Below are 11,796 nucleotides of genomic sequence, written 5' to 3'. Positions count from 1 at the left end.
ATAAAACATAACCTTTTATAAAAAGGAGACCACACAATTATTCATTAACTAGTTAGTATTGGAAAAAAGCAGGTAGTCTTAATTCTATTTTATGGACATGGAACCCAGCACAGAAATAGTAGATGATTCTTTCACTCCACATCATAAAAACAAATATGAACCTAGAACTAGAGATGAAATCAGATTCTAACACACCTATATTCACTATTAATACAAGTGTACAGTATAGCCCTGCAATAGAGTATTAAAACCTAGAGATGAAAAAAATCTCAAGAGAACACTGGTTCAACTTTCTGTGTAACAGCAGGTATTACTATTATCTGCTTATTATAAAGAATGAAAAATTAGTTGATCAAGGTCAAATCTAAAAATTAAGTAAAACTCCAAATTCAAAGCCTCTAGAAACTCAACATACGCATCACTACTATTTATTACTTCAAGACTACATATGTGAATCTGAATGGAGTTTTTAGATTTCAGACTGTTTCACTTCCTGACTTAAAGCCTAAAAACATAAACTGTAAACTCAGCAAGAGCAATTTATGAATTTGGGAGTAGGATATGTCTCTAAGTGATGGTTTAGGGAACATAAACCATATATATTTATAGTCTGACACAAGTAAATTTTGTTTATTTTTCAAACTAGGTTCCAAGTATACACATTATACTCCATGGGCTATTAAAGGCACAAACTAAAAGCTTTTAGCATTAGACTTTGGGATGCAATTCCATACAATGATTTCCTATGTTCCCTAGTTTTAAATGATACAGTTATAATACAAGATTTTAAAGTAGACATAAAAATTATAATCAGTGAAAGAAGTTTACTAGCAAATAATGACTTGTTACGTATCAAAGGTCTCTGTTAAGTCTGAGTTTCAAACACCTGATAAACAGGCAATCAAATTGTCCCTTATTTGACCAAGGACTTATCTTACTAAATTAACATATATAATAATTACAGATAGAAAATATCTGTCCTACGAAAAATGTGTTTAAAAAGAAATGCAAGTATGCAGGTCAGGATAGGTGTTAAATACGAACTTCAAATTTGGTTCTTGAGCATCCTGACAGTCGAATCAAAGAGGCAAAACTCTATCAAAGTGGTTTCCAAAAGTTTTTTTGAATCACATTCTAATGTATCTTATATGGGACTTTATATAAAGGGTACTCTATGACATGGAGAACAATGTCCCAGACAATATCATTGAACAAATATGTTAAAATACTTTATATGGTTACTACTCAAAGTAACTCACCTTGTTTAGGTGAAGATATCAAATTCAAATTCTACCCAGTGAAAGTGATATTGCTAGGGGGTGCTTTTGTAATACATACGATTTTTACACTGAAGGATTCTTTTTTTTTTTTTTTTAAAGATTTTATTTATTTATTTGACAGACAAAGATCACAAGTAGACAGAGAGGCAGGTAGAGAGAGAAGGGGAAGCAGGCTCCCTGCTGAGCACAGAGCCCAATGCAGGACTCGATCCCAGGACCTTGAGATCATGACCTGAGCTGAAGGCAGAGGCTTAACCCACTGAGCCACCCAGGCACCCCTACACTGAAGGATTCTTAGACATGGATTAGTTTTCCCACTTGGGATAACAATTCTTATTTAATGGCTAGGAGACTCCTGAACAGACAACAAAAGTAACTTGACATGATTAATAAAATTTCATCCTTTAGGGGCAGACCTTTAATTTGAATTTCCAGATTCAGCAGGGAAGTTTAGTATCTCACAACTTCAACAGCACAGACTGCAACCTAAGGCTTCACAGGATTTACCGGAAATTCTACCTTTCCAAAATGATGTCCTCTATTCACAAGGAATGAGTTAGCTGCATGTTCATGTACAGTACATTCTGAAGATAAAGAATTGTAAACAGTGTTTCAGTGTTACAAAAACAGAAATACCTAATTATCAGCACTTTATGAAAAAATTCTGTAAATTACCCAAAGCAGCAATATATAACCAAACACACTGAATGTTTCTGAATGTATATAAGCAGCCCTGGGCAGCAAGGAAAAATCAACAAGTCGTATCTGCTGTTCAGTCTAAGTATTTCTCCTGCAATCTGCATTGGGAATAATGAAGCTGGAAAATATCTAGAGAGAGCATCTAGTCTGCATATACACTTTTGCCCTATTTTCAAAGATCCCTATATATAGATACTACTAGCACTAATAGTCTATTTTCCTTGTTACACACTTGGAAATTATTAGGCAACTAGTATTCTTTCATTAACAAGATAATCACAATTACTTTACCTTTCTCCAAACACCTTACCTACTCATCTTTAGACGGGGGCAACCATTATTACCCTGAAAACATACTATAACTGTTTAGTACTTTAATACAAACTTCATAACTTCCCAAGATTTAGGTTATTTCATGATTTGTTCAAACTACAAATTAAAGTAAAACTAAGTTTTATTTGTGGGAGCAATGCTCTATCTTGGAATCATTTATTCAAAACAATATTCTTAGATACTGAGGTAACTGATCATATATGGCTCACCCTCTAACAGGAAAAACAGACAAACTGGTAAACAAGTTGTCAGATTGGAGTGCTATGAAAAAATAATTTAAGTGTTAAGGGGTAGAGAGGGGTTTTTGTGAGGAGGTAACATCTGCCCTGTAAAGATGAGAATTATGTTCCAAGCAATTTTTGGCTGAAGTAGGTTTAACTAGTTATTCTGCTATATATGCATTCCTTCTGAATTGTTTAACCTTGCACTGCTCCCTCCTGAATGTTCTTATTCTTAATTTGGAGACTAATTCTTCTAAAAGCTTTTCATTACCTCCTTAATTGGTGTATTCCATAAGTTTAAGAAGCATGCCTTCTATTTTAAAAAAATATTCTATAACATTAGGTCATTGTTTCAGTATATGTTTCTTCTAAATTACATTTAATAATCTGTGAAAAATAATAATATTTGAAAAAAAAATCTTTGTGTTACTGGATAGGTCTACACGAATATTCTAAAAAATAGTAGTTTTGTGGTTCTTTCTAAGTAAAAGAGACTGAAAGCAAACTGGCAGAGTGGGACCCATTCAGAAGCTGAGGCAGATGGGAGGATGGGAAACACAGTTAATGATGGCTTGGTCTAATAGTAGTAAAAGCCTAACAGAGGAGTTAGTTGACAGAGATCACGTATGTGTGATGAAGAAGCAAATCAACTGGCAAAGTTGGAGAGAACCTTTTGCACCACACTAGCTCTTTGAGACATGCTGCCACCACCTGGGCAATAAGAAATTCTAAAGTATGGAAAATTTTTGATTGTGATAATCAGTTAATTAACAAAATTAAAAAATATACTTTCATTTTATGAAATCAACATTTTTTGACAAGTCTTTGGATATTAAGGAAGAGCAGGGATTTTGGCCAGATGGGTTTAAAATCCTGCTCTACTCCTTTTCAAGTCTCTGATTCCTTATCTGTAAAATGGGTATGAGAACATTATCATTTGGGGTTGTTTAGTCTCAGGATTAGTAATAATAGATCTGAAGCATCTAGCCCAGTACCTGGTATACAGTGAATACTCAATAAAGAGCTTTTAAGAAATTATTATTCTTCAATATGATCTTGCAAATATTGTTAAGACCTGATTGTTACTTTTTAAATCAATAACTGTGCCCTTTAAGAAAGGTATTTTCAGGACGCTTGGGTGGCTCATTCAGTTAACTGTCTGATTTTGGCTCAGGTTGTGATCTTGGGGTCCTGGGATAGAGCCTCACATCTGGCTCCTTGCTCAGCAGGGAGAATGCTTATACCTCTCCTTCTGCCCTTCCCCCCACTTGGCCTGCACCCGCGTGCACACTCTTTCAAATAAATAAACTCTTAAAAAAAAGAAATGTATTTTCATTATGTTTCAATGAAAGGAAGAAAACAACAATAAAATTTAGGGAAGAAACCAATTTCATCAAATTAAGTCAAATATGTGAACTGTTACTGCAGAGAAATAAGCACCAAATGTTGAGCAGGTAGGAAAGTTCTCAAGATCTTTAGTCAAGTTTAGGTTTTTATAATAGAATCTTATTCAGGTTTTACTCATTCATGATTTTTTTTTCACTCACAATTTTGACATAAGTCAAGGGGAAATGCAACTTTGTACCACCAACAGAAAAATACTTTTTACTCGGTCCCCAGCATTGCCACCAAAAAAAAAAAAAAAAAAGACTTTTTAAACAAATGACAGAGTAGGGTTTACCTTCTCAAGAGGAAAAAAAAAAAACGGTTAAAATTTTGTAATGTTCTTTTTTTCAAGATAACTAGTGTGATGGGGTGGGAGGCACAATACACTACACAGGAATTATGCAAAGACAAATCCTTAATAGTTAAAAGCTTTGTTAATTTGGCTCAAGTTACATGGGTAAGATTTCTTAAAAATAAACACAAGCAGAGCTTATTTTGTTATTCTAAGTTGGCATTCTTAAAGGCATTTGTGAAAGAATAAAATCCAATTGAGGATCTTTTCAAATAAAGAATAAGACCTTAAGAAAATTGGCTATGTTTCCACTAAATTCCTTGTTCTGCTGCCACTTACGAAGCATAAGTTAGAAAAATGGCCAAGCCCAGTCCAACTGACAAAACCTTAAAGCTGAAAGAACACCAGAGATGACCTAGTGTACGTTCCACATAAAGAGGAAACAGGCTCAGAGTGACTTACAGTGTATACACATCAGCAGTTTCACAATTCACAAGACTCCTCACTACAGAATATAGTGCACAGTATCTGAACCAATCTTGATACCATCTTTCATGAAGGCAATGCAGGTTGCATGAAGGGGCTCAGCTGTGGCAACCCCTCTTACTCCTGGACTTGCATTCTGTTCTGGAACTGAAAACTAGGTCAGTAGTATTAGGCTGTGAAGGCAGGGTCGAGACTATAGCCAAAGAGCTACAGAAGCTTCTTTCTTATGCACCCTTTTTTGCAGCTCACGTCTCCAGTGCATTTAACAAGGGAAGCAGCAGAGTAAACTACTGGGAAGGCAGTAATTGGGTATGTTGTGTATCCATAATTAAATCAAAACACACACACACACCTTGGCCTCTGGAGAGAAGGATGTTAAAATACATCCTGACCCCCTCTTGCAGTTACTATTTTAACCAGTTTTTTAGAGCTCACATAGTTCCCTCTAGCAAGTGAAATTTTTGGTATACACAATCCAGTGACCAAGTCTGCTTTTTCTGGCTACTACAAGTACAGGTTAGGTTCAAGCAGCACAAGCTCTGAAACCATCATCCAAGTTTTCAAACAAGAATGAATAAGAAAACAACTGCTGCTAATACAACATACAAACATTAACATATGCCCAACGAACAGTATTTTTGATCACTAGATTATTTGCCAAAAGCCTGTTCCCTGGTAAACAGTAGTTACTGTTGTTATATCTAAACTAGTTATGCATGTCACAGCTTGCTCCTCAAAGAGAACATTCTATAGTCTCTCAAGAATAAAAACCTGCTGTATTTGGCACACAAAAGTGAAGAGGTCTTGCAACATTCTCGGAGGTAGTCGAACAGAGCAGTTTGGTGCAAGCAATCATAAAATTTGGTCACCAACCAAACCAGAGTTAATCTCTCAGTTCCTGCAGATTAGAAGACAATATTAAGCTCATTCTTTCTGCTTGTTGACTTTTGCATCCCTTTGTGTACTGAAAGAACAAGTATCTCTGGGAATTCTATGCCCAGTTTATTTACCGAGTACTTTGGGCAAGTACGGTTCATTTCGTGTGGGTGTGTGCGTGTATGTGTGAAATGAGTTAGGTTCTCAAACTAAAAACAAACAAGCAAAAATCCCCTCTTCACCCAGAACGGTTGCATTTTTCCTTAGTAATAAGGTTCGGTGGAGCCACCATGGTCCAGCTGCTTCACTGTGGGCAGTACGTGACGCTTTAACTATTGTCCAACCAGAAGATGAAGAGGGGCAAAGGGTGGAGTGTGAACCGGGAGGAGGAACTCGCCAGGTCCTTCAGCAGTCTCTGTGGGACCCTCACCTTGACTTCGAGCGGTTTGCGGAGACCAACTCCTTTCTTGCCGCCGCTCTTCAGTCTGTTTCCAGGGGCTACATACATCACCCACCGGGGCCCGCCATCAACGGTTTGGTTCCAGCAGGGCAGGGAGCTGTCTCCCGGCTGACATCTGGGGCAGAGGGCCGGCAGGGATCCGGATTGCCTCCTGGAAACTGAGTCCACCCACGCCTCCTTCGCTGGCCCCTTCGTCCCGGCAGCAGGCGACGGTCTCGGGCTCCCCGCCAGAGGCGAGACGGGGCGCCGCCACACGCCCGGCGTGGCCTCACCTGCCGCTCCCCGGGTAGCCGGGCGCCGCCCTCCCCCGTCCTCCCCGCCCCCGCGAGTCCCCGAAGCCCAGGTCCCGGGACCCGCTCAGCAATGGCGCAGCCGGAAACTGGCCCCTCGACTTCCTCAGGCCCACTCGGGGCTGAGGCCGGCCTGTGGGCGGGACGGGAAAGCCGCGGCTTCCGCCTTCCTGCTTCCGGCCTGGAGGTGAGTTGGGAGTAGGGGTCTGAACCCAGGGGCCCGGCTGTGGTGTAGGGTGGGCTGCTGGTGACCCTTCTGCCCGCGTTCCCGGAGGAGGTGGCCACGGCGCCGGCGGACTGGGCTGTGGCGGGACCAAGTCCGGATTCCTGGAAACCACCCGCTTTCCGAGCCCCGCACCTCGGGCTATTGCCCGCTGAGGCCGAGGGGTGCTTCAACGTGGCCCCTGGGCAGGCGGCCGGATGGGATAGTAAAGCAGGAATGAGCAAGCGCGAAGCAGGGATGCCCGGGACGTGCGGATCGCGGTGAAGTACTATCCGGGGCAGCTTCAGGCGCCGGGCAGGTCTGGTTTGGAGATCAAGCGCGGTCGACCCTTTACGGAAAGAAGAGTGATAACTGATTCCTCCGAGTGTGGAGACACGTGCGTTTGGGTCCGAAATTGAAGTGCACGGGAGCTTTGTGGCCTGTGGACGATAACTTTTTTGTGTTAACGGCTAAAACTTAGCCGCAAACCAGGTCCTTCACTTCCGCGTTACTCTTTTTTGCATATTGCCGTAGTTAATTCATTACCGTGCTGCAGAGGCTTGAAGGAACAGATGGGATCTCTGTGTGGGCCTAAGAATTCAAGGGCAGGGGGCGGAGGCAGGACTCTTTAACAACATACTAGCGGCACTTCAGTGTTTTCTGTTGAAAATAGGAAGAGACCGGTGGAAGGATATTAAAGCCAGTGGTAGTTTCCTTGAGGTAATGGGATTGTGGCTGATCTATATATTGTTCTGGTTTTCTGTAAAGAACACGAATTGTGTAATAGGGAGACCAAAAATCCTTTAAAGAATAAAGTGAGATGTAGAATTTTTAATTATGTACCTAACCTTACAAATTAACGACTTTTTTAGTATAAAAAGTTAAAAACTTGGGAATGGATGTGCTGTAACTTATCAGTGAATTAATTTGTCTTTTTATATGTCTGTGAGCTTCATAATTTTATTTTTGAAGTAACTTAGTGAACTATTTGTAATTACTCCAATAGGATTTTCTTAGAGTGCCTTTGTAATTGTAGTAATGACTTTCTTCAAATTAGGAAGAAATAGGTATTAAATGTCCATAATGTGCCAGGCAGTTTTACATGTCATTTATAGGTTGCAAGTAGACAGTTTTGAAATTGTCCATTTGAAAGTGTTTTAAAGTTATCCTGAAAGTTGTGACTTAAACTTTTTTTCTTTTATCTTTTCTTTTCAACCCACCCAGTATGTAAAATTTAAACCTTCTCTCACGAGTGTATGGTAGAGCTAAAAGAGAAGACGACAAACAAGCAAGGGTCATCTGAAATTGTAATTGGCCCATTAATAATCCCAGGACAAAGTTGGAAAGAAGTACTCAAGCATAAGGTAGATGACTTTAAATCCCAGCTGAAATTGTGGTTGTATATACACCCATTCGACCCAAGTATTCTTAATTTTCACCTTTGAGTAGAGGTCGACACAAAACGAAAGGTTGAAAAGCCTCTGAGGCAAAATAGAAAATGTCACTCTGATCCATACCGTCCTTATTTATCAGATTGCCCTCCCATACCAACTCAGTGGAACAAAATGCATGGCACCTGTTATGGTAATTTTGTCATTAAATTATGTCCTCGGGTGCCTGGGTGGCTCAGTGGGTTAAGCTTCTGCCTTTGGCTCAGGTCATGATTTCAGGGTCTTGGGATCGAGTCCCGCATCGGGCTTTCTGCTCAGCAGGAGCCTGCTTTCCTCTCTCTCTCTGCCTGCCTCTCTGTCTACTTGTGATCTCTGTCAAATAAACAAATAAAATCTTTAAAAAAAAAAATTATGTCCTCAAGGAGGAGTCTCCAGAGCCGAAAGAGGGCATAAAATAGCATGTCATTTTTTGCTTGTATCTCTTTGCATGTGAATGTGGATATTTCCACGCTTCCCATACCCCGTCCTTTTCGTTCTTAGAAACAGCCCTCCATTACCTTCCTTTCCCCAAGCATTTCATGTACTCTGTGGCTTGTCCTTTTCATACACCAAATTTGATGAATCATACTTTGGTTAATTAGTACTTAATACTAAGTCTGTGTCAAAAAAATAACAGGATTCTGCTTTTTCCTGGAATGAGTGCTTAAGACAAGATTCTTTCAAAAGTCTTTGCTAAATAAAATGTCTTGACTACAAAGAATGCATAGTCCCTATGACAGATTCCAGATGGTTTTTACTTTTAACTTCTATACCTTAAAATCTTTTAAGTGTTACCCTAGTTTGTTTCATCTTAACTGGAGGTAACAGTCCATATTAAGATAGTACTAATTGATGGTTTTTAAAAACAAAAAGCTAATCAGTAATAACAGAATTCTGAGTTAAATAATTGTATGATGTAACTCTTTCAAAATTTGATTAATCACGAAGTCTTTTCTCTTGTTGCCCCTCTCTTCTCTTTTCCAAAGACGGCTACAAAGATGTTTGATATAAAGGCTTGGGCTGAGTATGTTGTGGAATGGGCTGCAAAGGACCCATATGGCTTCCTTACAACAGTTATCCTGGCCCTTACTCCATTGTTTCTAGCAAGTGCAGTACTGTCCTGGAAATTGGCCAAGATGATTGAGGCCAGGGAAAAGGAGCAAAAGAAGAAACAAAAACGTCAAGAAAATATTGCAAAAGCTAAACGACTAAAAAAGGATTGAAGGAATGAACAAACAGGCTATAGAACCAGAAGAACATAATTTGGAAAATTAATGCAGTGTTGAAAGGACCCACTAAGGTTTCTTTTCTGGTTTTTATGGCAGTAATTTGTTGTAAACAAAGTTGGAGCACCTGTAAGAATCATGTTAGTTGTGACCTCTACTGCAGCAACTTTTAGATTTTGGTGTAGAAGTCTGTTGACAGTTACTGTAAACTGGCATTTATTATGCTATAAATTCGTTATAATTGACTTAGTCATTTGCCACTTTGCAGCTTATATTCTGAATTGAAAACAGCCTGTGGAGAAAAATGCCTATACATTATGAACTCTATTCAAATAATGGCTTAGAATAGGGTCCTGTTCAGGACAAAGGGAATCGAGAATGTAAAAATCAAAACTGTCCTGAGGTGAAAGTGTGCTTTGGCTTAAAAAGGTATATGTAGTATATTATTTACATCTTTTATTATTATTGCTTCTTTCTTGGAATAGAATAATTTCTGGCTTTCTCAAAGCCACTTACTAACCAATGACCATGTTTTGCATTTTTCTCATTAGCCTTTGAGATAATTATCAGACATTCTGCCTTTTTAAAAATCTCGTTTTATAAAGAATTCTCGTATTGGCTATGTAGAATACCACCTACCAGATAGAACAGTTTTTGTACTTGTAAACCTGCCATTTTCTTAGAGATGTCTTGTTGAGTAGAATAACACTGTGATTTAAAGCTTGCAGTAAAAATGCCAAACTTTGTGTTTCCTTGGAACAAGTTTATTCTTTATTGTGCCATGTAGAAATGTAAAGTAGTTAAAATGTCTTACCACATAATTTGTTCATTATATAGATGCCACTTTTGTGTTTTTATTCCAGTCTTCATTTTAATTTATCTAATAATGATATTCTATGATCAAGCACGTTCATGGTGGCAATTAAAATTTCAGACTTCTCGAAAAAAGTAATAGTTAAGTCCTATTGCATAAGTGGTAAAAGTTTAACATTTGGAAAAATTTCGTTCATCATACTAGTAATTGGGTGAAAAAGGCAAATTGTGTCAAAATGAGAATGTGTTAAAATTAGAAATAAAGAGCTAAAGGATATTTCCTTCAGCTAAGTAGTATAACTGGAACTTTTTACTATTAAACATGGCTTTTATAAATGCGTGTCTAATAATTTTATTTGCTGTCAGTATATAATAGCTTATTAATATTTTCCTCACCTCTAATAATGAATTTTAAATTACAAAAAATTGTCCACCAGCTTTAATTTAAAAGTGAAACTAGATTCTGAAATAAATTTGATACTTTTTTATAAAGAGGTCCTGGGTTTTTTTTAAAGGGGGGTTAATAATAAAGTAATTAAAGTTAAATATGTTATAGAAGTTAGACTTTTCACAGGGTTTTGAGTTTCATTTCTAACTAAAAGCCTACTTACAAAAGTTAAGAGCAATATTTCTCAACAATGAAAACCTAAGGACTCCTGAGAATGCTTCTGGACTGGTCTGAACACTGCTTAGTACTTTCACTTTAGGTTGTCAGTTCTTGGGTGTTGCCAGTGGAATGAACGTATTGCAACTTCCATTTCATTACTTAACCGAGGTAGGATATCTAGTGATCTTTTTATTGGCACTGAACTTTTTTTTTTGGGGGGGGGCACTGAACTTTTAATAGTTGAAATTACCATTGAAATTAAAACTTAAAAATATGCTTCTATAGATCTACTTGCCCTCCTGGGTCCACAGAGCACAGCTGAAGAAAAACAAGGTTAAGATAAATCTAAAATGTGTTTGGGCTTCTGCAGTTAAGCTGTTCGTTAAAGAAATTTATATATGTAAGTCTTGCTTATGGCCACATTTTAGAGTCAAATATCGAAGCAAAAGATATATTCACCGTAATTTTTAGTTATCTACTAGAGCTGTGTTTTCATTGGTTTTCTTGTTACAATTTAAAGATATTTAACTGGAATCTTTTTCTATAATTTCTTTAAAGTCTTAACACGTTCCAGTTTTTTATTTGACATATGCCATTTGTTTCTTTAGCTTTAGCTTTTCCAACCTTTATGGAGCCTTTTTAAATATATGTGAGATCATTAGGTTTTATAATATGGATGTCTATATATTTATGTGTATGGGAGAAATGGGGGGATGTAAAATAGAATATTATGAGGGCTGGGATCCTTCAGAAAAATCAATCTTTTCTCACTGCAACAAATAGTACTATTGATGAAAGAATGTTTTACTATTAGCTGTAATACTTCCTTTAAAAATTGCCTTTTGTGCTGTTTCTGAAGTTTTGAGAACTAATTATAATCAGTTACCTTTTTGTGGCTGGTTTTGGGAAAAACACACGCTGCTTGTAACAGACATTTTACTCAAAAAGAAGAAAAAAGTTTGTGTGTCAAAATTTGATTCATACTATCCATGTGACAAACTTCAGCATGGTATCACTGTGAGATATATGAGTATATAAGCATATGAGATATACTTTTTAGTGCACCATTTTTTGCTTTGATTTCTTGAAATTAGAGTAAGCAAATGAAGTAAGCTTACCATGCTGTGAGCTGGAAACCACTGTTGAGATAAATGATAATTAGCAGCTCTTGACCCATTCGTTCTCTCCGTATACA

At 37.9% G+C, this 11,796-nt stretch overlaps 1 protein-coding gene across 5 annotated transcripts; it reads left to right on the top strand.

The window, feature by feature from the left end:
• The first annotated feature begins 6,378 nt into the window (after positions 1-6,378).
• On the top strand, positions 6,379-10,486 carry SMIM15 (small integral membrane protein 15). 5 transcript variants are annotated; one of them, XM_059175068.1, is made up of 3 exons: positions 6,379-6,510; positions 7,750-7,889; positions 8,942-10,486. In XM_059175068.1, exons 2-3 carry the CDS (start codon positions 7,782-7,784, stop codon positions 9,176-9,178), a joined length of 345 nt encoding a protein of 114 aa, XP_059031051.1. In that variant the 5' UTR covers positions 6,379-6,510; positions 7,750-7,781; the 3' UTR covers positions 9,179-10,486. The 5 variants fall into 5 exon arrangements, with proteins under 5 accessions (XP_059031051.1, XP_059031052.1, XP_059031050.1 ...); XM_059175069.1 differs by lacking the exon at positions 6,379-6,510 and adding an exon at positions 6,709-6,844; XM_059175067.1 differs by lacking the exon at positions 6,379-6,510 and adding an exon at positions 6,788-6,922.
• Positions 10,487-11,796: the final 1,310 nt, after the last annotated feature.

The sequence above is a fragment of the Mustela lutreola genome, chromosome 5 (assembly GCF_030435805.1).
Source record: "Mustela lutreola isolate mMusLut2 chromosome 5, mMusLut2.pri, whole genome shotgun sequence".
Lineage (NCBI taxonomy): Eukaryota > Metazoa > Chordata > Mammalia > Carnivora > Mustelidae > Mustela > Mustela lutreola.
Note: the sequence above shows the minus strand (reverse complement) of the source record. Positions and strands in the feature narration are given on the sequence as shown.